Source organism: Ovis canadensis, chromosome 10, assembly GCF_042477335.2.
Source record: "Ovis canadensis isolate MfBH-ARS-UI-01 breed Bighorn chromosome 10, ARS-UI_OviCan_v2, whole genome shotgun sequence".
Lineage (NCBI taxonomy): Eukaryota > Metazoa > Chordata > Mammalia > Artiodactyla > Bovidae > Ovis > Ovis canadensis.
The window spans coordinates 61,115,060-61,136,230 of record NC_091254.1 but is presented as its reverse complement, the minus strand read 5'-3'; the positions used below and the strand labels follow the sequence as shown (position 1 = coordinate 61,136,230).

At 41.2% G+C, this 21,171-nt stretch overlaps 1 protein-coding gene and 1 long non-coding RNA gene across 4 annotated transcripts in view; one reads left to right on the top strand and one right to left on the bottom strand.

The window, feature by feature from the left end:
* Positions 1–6,192: 6,192 nt before the first annotated feature.
* On the bottom strand, positions 6,193–19,049 carry LOC138446908 (uncharacterized). Its single transcript, XR_011259597.1, has 4 exons — positions 18,918–19,049; positions 8,502–8,558; positions 7,405–7,524; positions 6,193–7,047 (listed from the first exon to the last, which is right to left on the bottom strand). It is a non-coding gene; the product is annotated as an uncharacterized lncRNA (long non-coding RNA).
* DACH1 (dachshund family transcription factor 1) overlaps positions 18,725–21,171 on the top strand; it is a 495,552-nt gene continuing 493,105 nt past the window's right edge. For 2 of the 3 annotated variants that reach the window (XM_069602314.1, XM_069602313.1), the window contains exon 1: positions 19,094–20,035. In XM_069602314.1, the coding sequence (XP_069458415.1) occupies positions 19,185–20,035 (851 nt within the window). In that variant the 5' untranslated portion in view covers positions 19,094–19,184. Of the gene's footprint in view, positions 20,036–21,171 lie in introns of all 3 variants that reach the window. The other variant, XM_069602315.1, reaches the window with a different exon arrangement.

Here is a 21,171-nt window from a genome sequence, read left to right as displayed (position 1 = left end):
GTCATTCAGGTGGAAATTAATCTGTATCATAAAGCAAATTTCAATTTGAGGATTGTTATATGTTAAGCATCATGTTAAGAGATGATTAGAATATGATTGAGACCCATTCCTTGTCATTAATGAAGACAGACACACAAAGAATAATAAATAATAATTTTAATAATAAATAATAAAATAGAGATATAGAAAAGGATATAAAGTAAAATGCAACCGCATAGATGTGAGATAATTTGCTTGTTTGCAGGTTTACAGAATCTTTCTTGGAGAGTTTTCCTGAAGGGAGAGAGAGAGTTAGCTAAGCAAATATATTCTGGAAGAAGTATTCATAAACAAAAACAAGATATATGAAATAACACAGAATATACATATTATTTACAGTAGGCTATTTATCATTCAATGAATATTGTATACCTTCTATTGTAATCACTCCACTAGAGAACAGAGTAAGGTATAAAATAGATATGTGAGAAAAGAATTTATTACTAGTAGATACAGTTACACAATAAAGAAGTTAACAATCTTTAAAACTTTTTAAAAATTAAAAGTTATGAAAAATACTATCAAGAGAGAACAGAGTGCTATTCAAAGTCTAATAAGAAGCAATGGAAGTATTTTTAACCATAGGAATAGCATGATTTAATTTACAAATTCAGTACTTTAGACTTTCTAAAATAAAAATCACACATGAGAATATTCAAATACAAAACAGGAGAGGAAAAGAAGGTTTCTAGGTCAGGCTCAGTACCACCTTGGACTTTGTTTTGAAAGGCAAGAAATGTCATTCAAGAGTTTTAAGTCTGTGGACTGCATGACCAAATTTATCTGGAAGATCTATTGAAGTTTCAGTATGGATCAGAAAATGCTGTAGATGGATGAAGGGCAATATTGGAAAAGGGAGTCAGCAGAGGGCTCTAGCTGCACCCAAGCAAGAAAAAGGGAAGAGTTGACAATCATGAATTTCCTGTTACACAGAAAGGACTATCACTAGAGAATATAGATTAAGTACATGAGCAATAAGGCTTCCACGATGGCTCAGTGGTAAAGAACCTGCCTGCCAGTGCAGGAGACACAGTTCTAATCTTGGACCAGAAAGATCCCCTGGAGGAGAGCATGGCAACCCACTCCATTATTCTTGCCTGGAAAATCCCATGGACAGAGAAGCCTGGTGGGCTATTGTCCATAGCGTCACAAAAGAGCTGGACATGATGTAGCAACTAAAACGACAACATAAGGAGTAAGGTTTAGCATTAGAAGTTTTAGAATTATCACTGAAGGAAAGAAGAGATGGAGTTGATCAAGGGCACACAAAAGGATTGTTGATGGCCTTTCATTGGTACAGGAGATGATATATTTTTCATAATTGAATAGCTGGCATCTGATAATTTGTCTGTCTAGCACTTCTCAGCCTTTCTTCTAGGAAAATGTCCCCCTTCTAGAAAAATATCCACCCCCCACACTCAACATATCCCTCAAATGAGGGAGCTTCAATACTTTTAAATTACTCATCCTATTTGCCTACAGTGAGTCAACTGTGAGTAGATATTTTTCTCAACCTCAAGACCTGAACAATCAATGGTAACTAATACATTAATGCTCTCGAATATTACTTATGGAGTGGTTCTGGGGAAGACCCTTGAGAGGGCCTTGGACAGCAATGAGATCAAACCAGGCAATCCAAAAGGGCATCAACCCTGAATATTCATTGGAAGGACTGATACTAAAACTGAAGCTCTGATACTTTGGTTACCTGATGGGAAGAGCTGACTCATTGGAAAAAAACCCTGATGCTGGGAAAGATTGGGGGCAGAAGGAGAAGGGGACAACAGAGGATGAGATGGTTGGATGGCATCACAGACTCAATGGACATGAGTTTGAGCAAGCTCCAGGAGATAGTGAAGGACAGGGAAGCCTAGTGTGCTGCAGTCCGTGGGGTCATAAAGAGTCACTATTGTTTAGCCACTAAACAACAGGCCCTATAGTCAAAGTTTTTTATAAGCTAACTTATTTCAGTTCAGTTCAGTTCAGTTGCTCAGTTGTGTCTCACTCTTTGCAACCCCATGAATTGCAGCACACTAGGCCTCCCTGTCCATCACCAACTCCCAGAGTTCACTCAGACTCATGTCCATCGAGTCAGTGATGCCATCCAGCCATCTCATCCTCTGTCGTTCCCTTCTCCTCCTGCCCCCAATCCCTCCCAGCATCAGGGTCTTTTCCAATGAGTCAACTCTTTGCATGAGGTGGCCAAGGTACTGGAGTTTCAGCTTTAGCATCATTCCTTCCAAAGAAATCCCAGGGCTGATCTTTAGAATGGACTGGTTGGATCTCCTTGCAGTCCAAGGGACTCTCAAGAGTCTTCTCCAACTGCACAGTTCAAAAGCATCAATTCTTCGGTGCTCAGCCTTCTTCACAGTCCAACTCTCACATCCATACATGACCACTGGAAAAACCATAGCCTTGACTAGACGGACCTTAGTCGGCAAAGTAATGTCTCTTCTTTTGAATATGCTATCTAGGTTGGTCATAACTTTTCTTCCAGGGAGTAAGCGTCTTTTAATTTCATGGGTGCAGTCACCAACTTATTTAATTATCATAAAAATGCAATGAAGTAGGTACAATTATTATCTCCTTTTGTTTAGATAAGAAAATTGAAGCACAGGATGTAAACTGGTCCTGGGTCACACACAGACTGGGTTTTGAATTCTAGCTGTGTTATTTTATACCCAATACATTCTTCAGTTCACTTCAGTTCAGTTCAGTTGCTCAGTCATGTCCGTCTCTTTGCAACTCCATGAATCACTACATTCTTAACCACTATCTAATACTGCCCTTGACAAGTTGTTTCATCCAGAATATAACTTCTCCAGGGAGATCCAATCAGAGTCCCATCTTGGATTTCTGACCTTAGGGATCAAGAAAGCCAAATTCAGTCCATCCTCTGGTAGTGGATCAGAGGCACTGGGTGTGGTAGCCACTAGGCACCATGAGTTCAGCTATGTGGAAGAAGCCAAACTGAGATACCGAGGAAGGCATCTAGAAAAAATGTGTCCTTAGTGATCAGACATGCTATCAGGTGGGATTTTCTTCTCTGGCTCTATTCATCTCCGAGACCAACTGGAGCCCTGACCTCCTATTAACATATGTGAGCTTACTTAGTACCCTTTCTGGATAAACTAGCTTAAATTGAAAGCTGGCATCTAAGAGTCATGAGTAATTAAGGATACCAATCTGCATAGCTGTGGGAGCATCTTTAGCAACGCTCGATCATCCAGAGGGACAGCAGATTGCTGTGAGAGTCCTGGCTGGGGACTCATCAGACAGTTGTATTAGGAAGCCGGAGATGCAAGTAAGTTGAGCGTGTGAAAGACAGTCAGGTGGGAAAATAAGTGAGATTCAGAAGAAAGTGTATCGTAGTAGGAGAGAAAGCAGTTCCTGGGGTAGACTGGACAAGTAATTCAACCTCTCAGACCTCAGTGTCCTTATGTTTTCTTTGGGATAATAGTAATTGCCTACCAGTCTCATGTACTGCAAGGATTAAATAATTTATATAAAATGTTTACCAGAGTGCCAGGCTATAGTAATCTCTCCATAAGTGTTATTGCTTAAGTTGATGTACGGACCCAGTGCCAGTCAGTTGAGTTATGGACCCAGGATCTATGGAACACAGATCCTCAGAGAAGGGGATGCTTGATCTGATACTTAAGGACAAATGCAATTGGGTAGGTAAAAGGAAGCAGATATTCCCCACCCGTTCATCCTCTAATTTATAATACAGGTGATACCAGCCTCTCCTACACACATTCCACAGGGGCTAAAGTCATAGTCCAGAAAAGTACAAATAGATCAATAAATAAACTTTAAGCAATATGCAAAGTGAATAAAAACTAAAAATTAAATCCAAATTGTTGCTCTGAATTTAAATTTTAGGCTTTTTCTTTGCAAATGAAATGCATAATTGTTAAAGCATTCAGTTCAGTTCAGTTCAGTTGCTCAGTCGTGTCCGACTCTTTGCGACCCCATGAATTGCAGCACGTCAGGCCTCCCTGTCCATCACCAACTCCCGGAGTTCACTCAGATTCATGTCCATCAAGTCAATGATGCCATCCAGGCATCTCATCCTTGGTCGTCCCCTTCTTCTCCTGCCCCCAATCCCTCCCAGCATCAGGGTCTTTTCCAATGAGTCAACTCTTTGCATGAGGTGGCCAAAGTACTGGAGTTTCAGCTTTAGCATCATTCCTTCCAAAGAAATCCCAGGGCTGATCTCCTTCAGAACGGACTGGTTGGATCTCCTTGCAGTCCAAGGGACTCTCAAGAGTCTTCTCCAACACCACAGTTCAAAAGCATCAATTCTTCGGTGCTCAGCCTTCTTCACAGTCCAACTCTCACATCCATAAATGACTACTGGAAAAACCATAGCCTTGACTAGATGGACCTTAGTTGGCAAAGTAATGTCTCTTCTTTTGAATATGCTATCAAGGTCGGTCATAACTTTTCTTCCAAGCAGTAAGCGCCTTTTAATTTCATGGCTGCAGTCACAATCTGCAGTGATTTTGGAGCCCCCCAAAAATAAAGTCTGACACTGTTTCCACTGTTTCCCCATCTATTTCCCATGAAGTGATTGCATCATAGCTGATAAACTTTCTCCTACCTGGACCAAAAGTGATTCAGCCTGTACTTTTGCAATGAGTAATGAAGAAACTTCCAGATGGAGAGGTTTAATTTGTGAGGTTTTTCCCTAGTCTATTCACATTGGCTTTAACTTCCATTTTAAATTACAGAGAGAATTCCCAAAATTTCAAAGAGCCCCAAGAGATCTGGTGAAACAGCTAATCTCTTTCTAGGAGCATGCTAACAAAAGCAATTTCTTACTGAGCTATATGCTGCCCAGTGGGACTGATAATGAATCTGCATTATGGTAACCTTTATAAGAAGGGAAGATAAGAAGACCTTTGGGGGAGGTGTATTTATTAGGTGGCGAATGTGTCTTTCCGCATGTGGATTCTTCTGTTTAGATCCAGTGTTCACTCAACTATGCCAAAAAGACCTTCTGTCTTCCTGCTTTCAGCAACTCCTCTGAATTTATAGCATCCACTCTATTACATATCATGATGTCAGTAAATAGCCAACACCAATATGTTGTACAACTTTTTTAGTGTCTGATTTCTCTCATTTTGGAAAGGCATTAGATTTGCATAGCCGATTGCAGGCTTTATACTCATTTCCCTCTAAGATTTATAAAGAGCTCATACTTGTTAGCACAGATACTGTGTTTGTTTATAAACTGGAAAATGGGAGGGAAAGCTTGTACACTGTCAAGCAAATATATAAAAAAAAAGCATTTACTGGGAGTCTCCTACAGAGGGCACCTTCACCTTATTGGAAACCCAACTGCAAGAGACACTCTGTGGTTACTGAGAAATAACTAAATCTTAAAGTCAGAAAGCACTCCCTTGTTTTTGTTAACCAGCTTACTTCTCTATGGTATCTTTGTTACCTTATCTTTAATGGAAAAGAATTGGCACCCACTGTATAATCATTCATAGATACAGGCCAGTAACAAAACCTTATTATTATGTTCAGCTTGCCTGTGGGTGAGCTGGAGACAGCTGTTCATATTACCTAAGAGGCAACAGATCAATGAAAGGAAGGGAAGGACAAGTTTTGAACTGCCTTTTTGCAACAATGTCCTTTATACAACAGAGGGTATTTTTAAAGCATTGTATCAGAAAACAAAGGCTGATAATAAAGTGTTTATGAAACAAACTTTTGCTGTGTTGTTATGATTATTAAGTGCTTTTTAGATTAAAATCACTTACATAGAAACAAAAAGTATTTCAGCTTTGGATACCAAAACTACTATGGGTTATAGACTATAAATCTAAGGAAGTAATTGCTATTTTGAAAATTCTGAAAATAGGCATGTGTGCATGGGTGTTGTAAAGAAATTCCTTGAAACTGTTTTTGTGTGTCTAAATAACTATGAAAAGACACTTTATTGATCATATTGTAATAAGAGATTATCACACTATAAAAATATAAGTATCTTTTCATAGAAAATATGAAAGTATTTACTTTTTAAAGTAAAACTGAACAGGGCTAAGTACAGTTCATAGTTAGAGGACTTTAAATACAGCATTGTTTGTTGTTGATTTTGACTTATGGTTTATGATCAAATCAGCACACATAAATCCAGTATGTATAAATATCACTTTGTTTATTTGCTTTTGACTGTTCCTGATTGGAGGCTTCTTTTGGATATTCAACAAGTAGTAGTTAGATTTATGAGGACATTCTGATTAAGAAAAGTTATCAAGAAACTGATGATGATTATTTCTAAATATTAAGATTAAAACCAACATTGAAGATAGGAGTTTATTTCTTTATATTTGCATATAAAATGCTTTTGTTTAGTTACTGAATGCATTGTCAAATACCTACTATATTTACAATGAAGTTTATCAATTATAATTATTATTCTGTGCTCAGAAGTAACTAAACTTCTAAATGCTACTCTTGGCATATAGTGTTTGGGAACACTTTAGTTCTCCTAAGATAAGCTTGAAATAGACCACAAATAAATGTAAATGAGCTTTAGCTATTAAAATTAGTTTGATCTTATGTCTTTTTTAATGATTTATATGGTCAAAGTCCAGAGCTTTCTATTGACATTAGGACCGAAATTCACATTTTTGTAAATTTTAATTCTTTATAATAGTTATTAATTTATCAATCAAATCACTTAACATCAAAGTATAATAAAGAATTGCCTGGAAAGTATGTCCTTAAATTTATGCACACACTGTTATCAATGTGTTTCAAAATCAGTTAGTTTCTGTTGGAAAAAGACCCATTTCTTATTCGACTTTGTTGGCAGTCTTGTTCTAGAAAATACCTAAAGTAAGGCCCTAATCACCTGCCCAGGCGTTCCTGTCACATTGTTGACATTTCCTGGTGTTCGGTGGTTTCTCCCACTCTGTGGCATTCCAGAGCTCAAGGCACTTCTTTGAAGATATAAGGCCATTCAAGTCTTCTCAGCTTTGCAGCTTCACTCTAAAGGGAGAGTAAATGAAAAAGGCGTGCAGTTTAGACAATTTAAATGGGGCAGCAGGAGGGCATGGTATTGCTCTGTTGGGAATTGCTTGTGAGCGATCCTTGAATCATCTTTTGGAAAAGCAGAGTGACCTTTCTAAAATCAGGTTTTAAAAACAGGATAGGAGAAAGAGGCTGTCTAGTCCTCTGTGGAAAAGCAAACCAAGTCTGGTAAGATACTACAGAAAAGTAATGTATTTACAAGATCAACTGCCAGTTTAATGCCTGATTCTGCATAGCACTTCAACAAGCAACTTTCATTGGTGGATGCTGCCATATTCTGGGGCTTTCCAGGTGGCTCAGTGGTAAAGAACCCACCTGCCAGTGCAGGAGACATGGGTTTGATCCCTGGGCTGCGAAGATCCCATGGAGAAGGAGATGGCAACCCATTCCAGTATTCTTGCCTGGGAAAGTCCATGGACAGAAGAGCCTGGCGGGCTACAGTTTATGGGGTTGCAAAGTCAGACAGACACAAGTTAGCAACTGAGTAGGCATGCACGCTGCCGTGTCTAACCTGAGGAAACCAGGGGTAGTCACAAAAAACAAGGAACCCCAGGGCTTTTGCAGTTTGACTAACTTTCTAATATCATGTACTGGTTAAGTATTTCTCAAGATCCTAAAATCTTGTTCCTAAAACAACAGCATTTCTCCAATTCCTTTTTAGAAGTCTCCCTTCTAATCATGATGCACTGTAGTGCATAAGCACATCCATCTAAGCATCCACTGAGAACACATTTCATGGCTCTATTAGACCTTATAGAAATGCATTATACAGGTGATAGAAATAGATAGAGACGCACTGGTCTAGATCCAAAGGTCAATTATTGTCTCAGTTCCCTTATACATGAAATGAAAAAAAAACTTTTTCCTCTACTTACATCACAATAGTCTCCTTCAAGGATAGCTGGGGGAAAAAACAATGAGGATTTGAATCTTATACCTGTCTTAAGCCTCAATTCCTGCGATTATAAAGGGAAGCTCTTATATTTTGCTAATTGTCAGTTTCCTCTTTTGCAAGATCACAGATGAGTACAACGGGCTGTGGGTGAGAGGCTGCCCATACTGGAATGTTCTGAGGTTGCCTCTGAGCTCTGAGGGGAAAAACAGAGAACCAGGTGTGATGGTTTCTAGAAGAGGAAACCATGGTCATTGGAAGAGGAAATGATGTGATGAATTCTGTAATCCAAGGATTTGCAGACTCCCCTAACACAAAATTTCAATGATGTTGTAGTCAAAAGATGCAACTGAGATAATAATATGAAATTCTGATCAGCATGAATATCTTTTTCTTCTTACACCCTCAGTGACCTATATTAAAAACTAAGTGAGTTTTGTTAAGAATATTGAAGTGATGGCAGTGTTAAAAAAAAAAAAAGAACTATACAAATAATTGCTTACACTCTGTGCTTACTCACATTTGGGAAGCAGAGTTTCACACATGAACATACTTTTTCTCATCATCTGTAGCAGTGCTTCAGAGTATAAAGAAAAAAGAAAATGTTAGTCAGTCAGTCGTGTCTCTTTGTGATCCCATGAACTATATCCTGCTAGGTTCCTCTGTCCATGGGATATTCAAGGCAAGAATACTGGAGTGGGTTGCCATTCTCTTCTCCAGGAGATCTTCCTGACCCATAAATCAAACCCAGGTCTTCTGCATTGCAGGCAGATTCTTTATCATTTGAGCCACCAGAGAAGCCCCCTTTAGAGTATATTTTCGTTTATATTTTCAGTCTTGAGGAAGACTCCTCAATGACTCCTGAATGACTAAAAAAATAAGATGTTCTTTATGGGGCTCAGATGCAAACCTTTCTTATAGGACTAAGATTATCTTTCCCAGCTCTATGAAACCCAATTTATTAGCATCTCTAGATTTTTGCCTCAAGAATTTTTCTAACTTGGTGGCATATAGAACAGAAATGAACATAACTAAATTTTGTGAGTCTTCAATATCCTGGTCTGAATTAAATGATATAGGATTTTGGGAATGAGCAGTTTACACAATCTGGGGACAAAGGAAACAAGTGGCATAATGTAGAAGCAGTTTTAATTACCCAGCTGACTTTTATTGAGCACCCAGCAAGGGCTAAGCATTATATTCTCTATCTGAAAGGAATGGGAATGACTTGAGACCACCTGAAGAGAAACATATCAACAAGTGTAAAAGCCTAATATAATTGCCTTACCCATCAGAATGCACAGTGATAGTTATTATCTGCAAAGGTTCCTGGATGTGCTGAGTCCTGAGCAAATCAATGAATTATAAATTCTGACTTATATAGGAAATGGTTGTTTTCCTAATTCCTTCTATAAACACTCAAGTGGGGTTATGCTGGGCATGTGAATGAACTGAACTCTGGTTCAAAAACTAAAATGCTTTTATAACATATGGGGAAAGCTTGAGACTGAGGATGGCAGTGATGCAACCCTCTCCCTCAATGTCAGCACACTCAAGAGTCCGTACTTTGATTATGTTACACCAGAATAAGGAGGCCTGTGAAGAATTCCCAGAAACTAGTTTTTATACAGCACCCTTCCAGTGTGCCACAGTCCTCTCCAGTAAACTGGTGGAGACGGGGGTTGATATGAGATAACCAAGTCAAACAAAAAATTAATAATAACAACTCAGAACCTGGCATAGATATTATTAGCAGAGCATGTATTACTCTCTGTACTGGTAATTTTTAACAGTTAATTTCCTAATTTTATTTAGTCTTTATTGAAGTATAAGAATATTTTATTTTACTTATAATTGAAGTATTAAAACTCAACATTCAAAAAAAGGAGATCATGGCATCCAGTCCCATCACTTCATGGCAAATAGATGGGGAAACAATGGAAATAGTGACAGACTTTATTTTCTTAGGTTCCAAAATCACTGCAGATGGTGACTGTAGCCATGAAATTAAAAGATGCTTGCTCCTTGGAAGAAAAGCTTTGACAAACCTAGACCGCATATTAAAAAGCAGAGACATTACTTTGCTGACAAACGTCCATATAGTCAAAGCTGTGGTTTTTCCAGTAGTTGCGTATGGATGTGAGAGTTGGACCATAAAGGAAGCTGAGTGCCAAAGAATTGATGCTTTTGAACTGTGGTATTGGAAAAGACTCTTGAGAGTTCCTTGGACTTCATTGAGATCAATCCAGTCAGTCTTAAAGGAAATCAGCCCTGAATATTCATTGGAAGGACTGATGCTGAAGCTGAAACTCTAATACTTTGGCCACCTGATGTAAATAATTGACTCATTAGAAAAGACCCTGATGCTGGGAAAGATTGAAGGCAGGAAGAGAAGGGGACGACAGAGGATGAGGTGGTTGGATGGCTTCACCGACTCAATGGACATGAGTCTGAGCAAACTCCAGGAGATGATGATGGACAGGGAGGCCTGGCGTGCTGCAGTCCATGGGGTCACAAACAGTTGGTCACGACTGAACACTGAAGCTGAAAGAATGTTTTATTTATAATTGAAGTAGAGTTCATTTACAATATGTGTTAGTTTTAAGGGTACAGCAAAGTGATGCGACTATACATGCACATATATATATATATATATACATTTTCCAGATTATTTTCCATTATAGGTTATTACAAGACATTGAGTGTAATTCACTGTACTCTACAGAAAGCCCTTGTGGTTTACTATTTTATGTATGTAGCATGTATATTTTGACCCCAGACTCCTAATTTATCTCTCCCCCTCTGTCACTTCCCACCTCCTATGTTAACCATAATTTGTTTTCTGTGCTTCTGAGTTTATTTTGGTTTTGTAAATAAGTTAATTGGTATATTTTTCCAATGGCTAGGCACATTCTCAGAGCAGTTGTGTTCATCCTTTTCCATTCTGCTGTTCGAAAATGCACTTCTGTGTCAGGATTTAACCTTTGCTAAAGCACAGGGCTGAGACAGTAACAACAAAACACCTTCCCCTTAAAACTAGGAGTTTAGAGCCCTGTTAAATCAAAAGAAAAATTCTTTCCCTCTTCCCCAGTCTCACAGCCCTCAGGATTTTAAATGGTAATGACCAGTTCATTTGAGAAAATGGCATTTGAGTGCTTCCCTTCACGAGCTCTTAAGGCATATAAGGTGTCTCTTTCCCAGGGATGTGCACCTCCTTTTGTTTTCTGGCATTACTGGAACTGACCTGGCATGGATCACTGAGTGAGCAGGCAATCTTAAACACTTCTCATATAAATTACTGGTTCCTTTCCAAGTGCAATTGCTCACAGGGTAATATACCATTTTACAACTTTGATAGCAAAGTCTCTTCGTTCTACTGGGTTCCACACACCCCCAGGAAATGAACAGACAAAAAGACTGATGGATATGTGAACCTCAGAAATGTACAGTCCGGTTCAGCCTTGAGTAGGTACATCGTGGGTACTTTGGGATCTTTCAATTCCATTCCCTGCTTCGACTCTTCTCAAATCCTCTTTTCTTGCTTTAAAAGCCATCAACAGAAACAGAATTATCAAAATGACACATCTACACAAACACTACAAAACACAAAGCGGTAACAAATATGGATATCCACCAAATTCTATTTTTCAGAATTTTCCAGAAAAGCAGATAATGCTCACATCTTACGGTCTACAATTTTTAGGTAGAAATGACTCATCTCACTTCTACGCAAAGGAGGCTTGCCATTAATTGAGCACTTCAGGATTCACTGGTTGCTAATGATGGCCACATTTTCTAAACCAATGTCTTTTTCTCCCATGAACTCTAACAACAAGGTGTGTTTTTACTGACAGTTGACTCGGATCAGAGCTGGCAGGATTGTATTTCAGGTTGTGGCTCTGTAAAACCCTGTAACTTTCTTTGAAGTTAAACAGTGTCAATCTGTTTCCATGTCTGAATAACTCTTAGAAGAGCCTGCCTGACCCAAGTCAACTCACTGAAACATACTATTTCCCCATAATTGATGTTCCAAATGAATGTCCTTTCATAATAAAATGTGCTGGGAAACAAAACAGCTTTGCATCCGGCACAAGTTGCATCATAATTAAATTTTATTTTATCCCATCGAGGCATGCTAAATGTTGAGCAAAATATAATTTTAAGTAATTTGTTTGTATTCTTATCTGTAGGAGTTGGAAATTAACAGCGTTGCTAGTTTGCGTTCACTGTTAGGCCTGGAGAGCAGAGAGATTGCTTTGCAAACATTACAGTTATTATGTCTGCAGTTGGTACTCTTTGTATAAATTATTGATCAGCCAGCTTATTTTTCTTTCTGCTTAATGGATATTATAGCATAGCCGTTTACAACGCTATAGTTAAGGTTGTGTCAGCACTTCCATTATAATAAACCCTCTGTTACAGGGGGTTTATAACTTGTTGTAAAAATTTGCTCTGGGCTGAAACTTGACATACAAGATCTTGAGCTGGAAGGTGGCAATTGTTATTCTTTCAACTTAAAAAAAAAACCTCTTTGTTCTGAAGGGCAATAAATAAATAAACAGTTTATTCTTTTTTAACAACCCTTGAAATTTCTGACTTCAAATAGAACAATTTTTATAGGTTGTTTGCTGGATGGACAATGACCTCTTCTTTTATTTAATAAAGCAAAGAGAAAGAAAAAAGACCATGATAATAAGTGCAAACAACCTCAGGAAAGCAGACAGTGAATCAATATAAACTTTTATAATCAAGCTTAATACATTTCTCCTAACATTGCAAATTATACTATAATTTGTTTTAAATTAAACATGGATTTACACTACATGACTTCTTTCCACCTCCATCCCCAACTATGTACAACTATTGTCCAAGTATGTCAAGTGAGTCCCAATACTGAACTTCTTTAGAGAAAAATGACTTTTTGGCTTTTTAAAGAGAAAGGAATATGACAATTAGAAAATGCCATATATGAAAAGGTGCAATTGAAGGTCCAATGTTTCCTAGAAAACCAGGGATTTAAATATCTGCCTGACTTTTTGACCTTCAGTACAGTGTGCCATCCTTATCATGGCCTGACTTAAGAAATGAAGGGAATTAATCTCAATTTATACTGTTTTTGTTGTGGCTTCCTTTTACAATCCAACTCTAAAATGATCTCACTTAATTATTACTACTATTAAATATTTGCCTGTACAACTTTTAATACCAATCCACAGACCACAGATGGAATTAGATGCTTAGTGCTGGAAGTAGTGATGGGTGAGCATAACTAAATTATTATGCAGAGCTGCCTACTTGTCATAAGAATGATGCAGTGTGGAATAAGGAAAACCAGTCCACAATGATTTTCTTCTTTGTAACTGTTCTCCTCTTTGCTCCTCTAACTATTCTCCTTCTCTCCCTCAACTTGAGTTTAGAGATTTCTTACAATATGCTTCATAGTCAGCAAAGTATTTTTGGCCACATGTCCCCTTCATTCTGAACCAGGAGAAAAGGGGCTGAGGACAGAAGATTGAGGGAGGAAACAGTGATGTCAAATTGTGCCATTTGGTTCTGACATCCAGGTAAATGTGAATATGACTGGGTAATTACTTTATGTATTCAGTAAGCATACATATGGCCCATGCATTTCCATGCTGAAAAACAAGTGTGAGTTATTTATAATAATTTTAACCACTTCTTTATTAAGAATGGAAGTTTGTAATACAAAGTTTGAGCACTTCAAGTTATAGTGTGTTCAGCTTTCCACCTTCTGTCCTTTAGGTAATTTATCACCAAGCTCTCTGCATCTGATCAGAGAATGTATCCTTGAGATAAAAGCCTTATTCCTTGTTTGAGGAAAGGTAGGAACTGGAAAAGAGGGAGATTGTAGAAGTGAGGCTCTAAATCAGAAGTTGGAAACCCAAGTGGGGAGAGCAGAGACAGGAAGCGTAAAAGTAGAGAAGTCTTTGCTTAAGGTAGTCAAAGTTTATCTGCTGAGCTGATGGTGAGGCCCTGTGACTGAGTTAAAAAGGCTTGAGAGAGTTACTTGGCATAATTTCTCCATCTTCGATGATTTACTACTGAAGGGTAAACATCAATTTTGGACTCTCTTGAGAAATGTTTAACAAAGTCAGTCAACTACTGGTACCCTGTTATCTTTCTAGATTTGCCAAACTTGGAGAGCTGTTTTATAAACCTCTGCCTGAAGTTTGTATTTTTTTTTTCCTATTGAGGAAGAGGTCCATTAGTACATATGCAGATGTAAAAATGATCTTACTTTTTACTTCTCGGTTGTGCTATATCTTAGAATTGTTCAGCAGTGCACCCTATTGTTAAAGCTATTTGTGCCGGGTGTGCTAATGCACTCTTTGATTGAGTGAATTAGCAGTCATAACAATCTGGCAGTCTGGCCATAGAAGTGTGCTCAAATTGATTTGTGTTATGGCTGGACTGGAAAATCTAGTGTTAGTTGTTTTTTGCCCTGGGGCATTGTTTGTACCAAACTCCACTTTTCATTTAATTTTCCAATACATTTTGAAAGATTGAAATGCTTGTGATCAACATTTGATCCACTTGCATTATTTAAAAAAAAATTCTGAAAGTAATTTCAGATTCCAAAAAACCTTGCTTTCAATTAGAGTAAACATAATTAGAGTGACGTCGTGCTTGGAATGGTAAGTCTCCCTTTGAATCTATTAAGCATGTTATCTCCTTGTCCTGTCACTGAAAGGAATTCAGTATCTATCTGAAATATACATCTGTATTTTTCTGTGCATGCTTCTAATTGAACTTGGGGAAAAAAATAAAAGAATAAAATTTCAGGGAGCCTTTTCTTGTTCCCCTTTCTGCATATTCCTAAATTGTTTCTGTTTCATTTAGTGATGTGTAAAAAGAGAATACTTAAAGCTTTCAGGAAATTTTGAGATGTTCAAGAAACATTCAGATATGTATTGCCTTTAAGAGTTACTCGATCATTTTAGTATTTTTATCTTCCATGAAATCCCCATTTTCAGTCTAACTGTATCAATTGCTATATTGAAGCCCTAAAGATTTAAAGACATGACTTACCCTGGCTTTGTCAATATTTGTATCTATCTTACAATCTTCTACTTTGCAGTCATTTACCAGAATTATAATGCAGCATGAATAAACCTTAAAAATGACTATTGATTACAGAGAAAGCTTTGTGAAATCATTTAGTCAGTTTCCCCACTTGAGAAATCAGTGAATAAAATAGGTCAATAGATAAAGATGGAATGGATGTAATACAGTGCTCTGCCTCCCAGGGTTATAAAAAGGGTCAAAAATGAATCCCCATAGAATTCCTGTTTTTATACTTAGAAAATAAAATGATACTCACCAAATCCCAACTCTAAGTCCACCTTTCTACAGATTTATTCTTCGTTTTTAAACCACAGGTTTGAGAGTACATTTTTATGTTTCCCTGTTTCAACAGAAGCATTTCCTTGTCACTGTCCCTTTTAACCAAATAGGATGCCCTCATCTTCAGGCTAAAGTGCCTGTTGTCACCCAGGTATTCACCGGGACTTTTGCTGCAGCAGCTACTCTGTATTTCCTCACTGTCTCCTGCAACCTTACAGCTCTTCTCAAAACTGCATTTCCTACTGCAGTGGACTCTGTCTTCTGTGCCGATTTTTGTTAAGTAATAGATGGTGAGCCCTGAGACCACTCTCTCTATTAGTTTCCATTCACAGGGATATCGTCGGGGCCACGGAAGGAGGGGGAAGGGGAAGGGAGGGGCCAGGAGGGGGCAGAGGGAGGGAAGAAAATACCTTCCCTGAACTGGTACAAGCTCGGCTTCAAACGATATCCTAGGAAAGAAATTAAAGACTTCTTAATTAGTGCAGCAATTAAGCTTTCTTGGTAGCATTTTAATCAGCACAGGCCCTATCAAAGGACAAACAGAACGATTTGCAGGTCTTTGAATTTTAAACAGTCTTATTGATTTCAGCACAATACGTCTTCACAACACACAGGGAGAATTTTCTAATATCAGTTACAGTACTTTGAGTTTTGCTTATGCAAATCGAGTGAAGAAGGTTGAAGAGGAGGAGATGGAAGGAGAGGACTTGAACCAACCAGAGATGGAAAACAATAAACAAACAAGACAAAAGCTTGAAAACCTAAAAATGTGATAAGAAGAGTAGGAATTTGAAATCTGTGCAGTTGATTTATCTGCTGTTACGAAATAACGTTTGCCTTAATCATCGGTAATATGTCTCAAAAAAAAAAAAAAACCAGGAAAGGAAAAACTTTGAATTTTTTCTAGGGTTTTCTTTCCTCAATATTTTAATTTGCATTATGTGCCTTTTCTAATACTATTGTTTGATCAAAGGGGTAAGTGGTAGTTCCTAAAAAACAAAAACAAAACCAAAACCACTTCAGAGACCTGAGATGAGGGTGAGGGGGAGGAAGCTCCCACTCAGGTCCGGGCCAGCTCCCCAAGCCTTGCCTCTGAATGGAGCACGTGCTGGGAGACACAGGTTTTCCTGCAGAAAATTTGGACTTTGCTTTGATGTTGGGTGGGATTATGGCATGGTCAGCTATCATTACACCCTGTCCTTGGCTTCTGAGAGTGGCAGGTATTGAGTGAGTGACAGTTTAAGGAAATGTGAGAAATGAGAATACTTAGAGCAGATTTGGGGCATTTAATTTCAATTTTTTTTTTCCATTTGCAGGACTAGAATTTAAAATGAAGAAACTAGTTTAGGATTTTAAAAACTATAGCAAGTTTATTTAAGTTGTGCATGCAATTCCAAAATAAAATTAGTTTCTCAGGACTTAATATCTTCTTCCTCACCTCTACTGATTAACATAGTCATTTGGAATTTTTTTTTAAAAAAAGGTATTGTTGTCCAAAACAGGCTTAAACACTTAAAGAAGTTTTCTGATTTATGTGATGTATGTCCAATCCCTACTTTTAACTAAAGTCAGATGAGTGAAAATTGATATAATTTCTGAATATATCAAACTACAGTGGCTAACTAGGCAAAACAACTGTATACACTTTAGCTATCTTATAGAAGTTAATCTACTTTTTAGCAACCATCAATTTTTTTTGAATTCTTATGACCCAGGAAAGCCTCCTGATATAACTGCTTTATCCCCAAAAGTTTAGTATAAACTTAGACAAATTAGTCAATAGTGCCCTATTTCTCTATAAATATTTCCTACACATTTTGACAGTAGACTTCAAAAAGTTTAAAGAATTAAAAAGATAAAAAGAAATGTGATAATAATTTCAATACTAAACTGTGAATCCGATGCTAATAGTTTATTTTTGAAATCTGTCATATGCTAAAGCATTGTTTCTATCTTGTGAAGTTAATGAACATGTGCAGACAGGTTTAAAGCCTAATTATTTAAGATTCCTAGTGATATAAACAGAGAACAGACTTCACTTGTGCTCAAATCAGAGATTGGTCAAAATTTTTGAATAAATAGCACTTCCATGCAACAAGTTAGAAAAGGGAAGAAAAGCAAAGAGGAAGGCAAAGAGGAAGAGAGTAACCCTAACTCAGCCCAATGTTTTTAAGCATAGCTACCCTTTCTGTCTTTATAAGTCAACTAGTAAGCTTTGTTTTTGTTCATTATTTACAAAACATATTTCTTCAAATTGAGAAGAACTTTCCCAAAATACAATGATAGTCTTCAAATATATGTGCATATATAGTATATGTGTGTACGCGTATATATATACGTACACACATATATATATTTATTCAAATAACACATTAGCAGCTAGCCTTAGGTCTTAAAGGACGAGAAGATGGTTGGCGTCTACGCAAGACGGGTTAATTACTTATAGAGTTTTAGGTAAGAAAAAGTAGTGCATTCTTCCCCGCCTCCCCCACTTTCTAAATCTTCAGGGGTGTCTGATCTCTTCGAATTCTCTTCATATGATTGGCATTTCTGACCTTTGGGGCGAAAGTGAAGTTATCCTGAACCATCCACATTTCTGTAGCAAGCATTTCTTTCTTTTCAAAATCTATTAGGAAATAAAGAATTGAATACAGAGCATTCCATGATTCTTAAGCTATTTCAGACTGACTTTTCCCCCACAAGTTGAAAACTCTCCTGGAATTTTCACTACCTTTAAACAAATAAATAGTTGAGTCGACAGATAAAATAATCAGATACAGAAAACATACGCTTTGCTTCATGTGGATTTTCCTCAAAATAATTTCTTAATAATCATGAAGTCAGGGGATGTGTTTTCATTTATATCTCTTGCCAAAAAAAAAAAAAAAAAGCAAAAACCACACAAGCCAAGATACATCCTAAATCCCTTGAAGGAGAGCTCGGAGCGCTCTGGCTCCTCTTTAAGTTGGCAGGCGATTGCTTAGAAGGTTTTGGAAAAAATTACGAGTCTTCGCGGATGAAATGGAATATTAAGACATGCAATCTAACGGTAGTAGAAAAGTAGATGGTCTCTCTTTCTGCTCGCCACTTCTGGGTCTCGGCTTTTCCTCGCGGTTCCTCCCATAGTTTCTTTCCTTATTCTCCCCCCTCCCCGCCCTTTTTCCCCCACCCCCGCTCTCTCGCTTTCCCTGGGTCTCGCGCGCTCGGAGTCTCTGCTCCGAGTTCCTGGTTGGATAATTTGGGTTAATACTAGTGAGTGAGGTTTTTGCGGCTTCAAAGGGTATTTCAAGTTTCCGGAGCTCCTCCCCTCTGCACCGTGTGACAACAACAACTCGTCCAGCCGGCAGCCTGCACTTTTCAGCTCATTTTCTCTCTGTCATTCCCCTCTCAATCTTTGATCAATGTACTTGCCAGGGAGAACCCAAGTCCTTCAAACCTCCTCCTTTTCACCTTCATCCTTAACTTTGTGCTAGAGAGCGGGACCCACACAACCACAGCCGACCCTTCCCGCCCCCGCCCGACCCCCCCCCTCCCCACCAACCCCCGATCCCAGCCCCCGGAGAGGACTCACATTTCGACTTGCGGGACACTTTTGTGCGTTTCTCTCCAGAGCGCCTCTCGCGCTCGCCCCTTTTGCGCTCGCTCGCTCTCTCACCCTCACCTCCTTTCCCCCCTTCTGTCCCTTTCTCTTCTCTTCTCTCCCAGAGTTGTGGTGGTTGTGGCCCCCTAGCTCCTTCTCCCTCCCCCCTTTTCTCCCTCCCTCGCCCTCCCCGGGGGTGTGTGTGTGGCAACTTTTCCCCTCGCTTCTCCTCCTTCTGTTTCCCCCTTATATGTGACCATGGCCGTGCCGGCGGCTTTGATCCCTCCGACCCAGCTGGTCCCCCCTCAACCCCCGATCTCCACGTCTGCTTCCTCCTCCGGCACCACCACCTCCACCTCCTCTGCGACCTCGTCTCCGGCTCCGTCCATCGGGCCCCCGGCGTCCTCGGGGCCAACTCTGTTCCGGCCGGAGCCCATCGCTTCGGCGGCGGCGGCGGCGGCGGCGGCGGCGGGCACAGTCACCTCCACCGGCGGCGGCGGCGGCGTGGGCAGCGGAGGCGGCGGCGGCGGCGGCAGCGCGGGCAACGGAGGCGGCGGCGGCGGCGGCTGCAACCCCAGCCTGGCGACCGCGGGCGGCGGCGGCGGCGGCGGCGGCGGCGGCGGCAGCATCAGCGCCGGCGGCGGCGTTGGCGCCTCCAGCACCCCCATCAACGCGAGCACCGGCGGCGGCGGCAGTAGCAGTAGCAGTAGCAGCAGCAGCAGCAGCAGCAGCAGTAGCAGTAGCAGCAGCTGCGGCCCCCTCCCCGGCAAACCCGTGTACTCGACCCCGTCCCCAGTGGAAAACACCCCCCAGAATAATGAGTGCAAAATGGTGGATCTGAGGGGGGCCAAAGTGGCTTCCTTCACGGTGGAGGGCTGCGAGCTGATCTGCCTGCCCCAGGCTTTCGACCTGTTCCTGAAGCACTTGGTGGGGGGCTTGCACACGGTCTACACCAAGCTGAAGCGGCTGGAGATCACGCCGGTGGTGTGCAATGTGGAGCAGGTTCGCATCCTGAGGGGACTGGGCGCCATCCAGCCCGGAGTGAACCGCTGCAAACTCATCTCCAGAAAGGACTTCGAGACCCTCTACAATGACTGCACCAACGCCAGGTAAAGAGCCAGGGCGACGGTGGGGGTGGGGAGGGAGTCTCCGCCGCCTGTGGTCCCTTCCCAACCGGTCCCCTCGCCCTTCCCTCGCTCTCTGCCTGGCGCCGTTCTCTCCGCGCGCCCCGTGCGAGCGCGGCCCTCTACTCCCTTTCCTTGGGGCTCGCTGGCCGCTCCCGACCTCTCTGAGAAGTTGGCACCTCACCCTGCCCAGATCGCGCTCTTCCGGCCGGGTCCGCCCCTTGCTCGCCCGGACGCGGGGGCTCGACAGATGTGGCTGGCGGGAACCCCAAGTCTCGGGGCGGACTGGGCGGGTAGGAGGCGGATGGTGCCGTTCCAGGGGCCACAGCGCCCTTCCTGGGCTGCGCGGACGTCTGGGGAACCCTTTCAGCGCTGCTGCCAGTGTTTGCGCGCTCCCTCGGACCCGGGTTCCACCGCGAGGCGCCGGGCACGGGCCCGGCTGCTCGGAGACGCGGGGCTAGATCCTGGGGTCGGAGGGAGGTCGTAACCCTGCCCCTCGGGGTTCGTGGAGCAGGACGGCGCGCTAGGGGTGAGCGCCCCGCGAGGTAGCCTAGGAAGTGGGTCACTTGGAGGTCGGGAGGGGGACGGTCCCAGAGGCCGAGAGGCCGAGAGGCCGGAGTAATCCCGGGGGACTCACACTGAGTTCAGCCCTGAAGACCCGAGGGCAAGCCTGCGGAGGGGAGGGGGGGAGATCTGTGTGTGCACGCATCTGTGCGTGTGTCCGCGCGCGCGCGCGCGCGAGCGTGTGTGTGCAAAGATAAAGGAGTACGTTTGCCCGGGGCAGTCGCGAGGGGACCGTCAATGTTCCTGCCGTTGGGGGAGGTGACCGGGTGCTTGGGACTCTTGGAGGCTGAACTGGAGACATGGGGAGGGAAGACAGCAGTTTGCTGTCTCGCTCTCTCTCTCTCTCCAAACTGTTCTTTCCTTTCTTTCCTTCTTTTTTTTTTTTTAAGGTTAGTAGCTCACGCAATGAGCAGGTGCAGGTTTTGCACTGGGATGCTCTGTGGACCTGAATACCGGTGCCGTGGCTCCCCCAGTCCCGCAAAGCGGGCGAACCCTGGAGGCCACGGGACCCTGAGCCCGGCCGGACCAGTTTTATGCTAATGAACGCTCACTGGGGG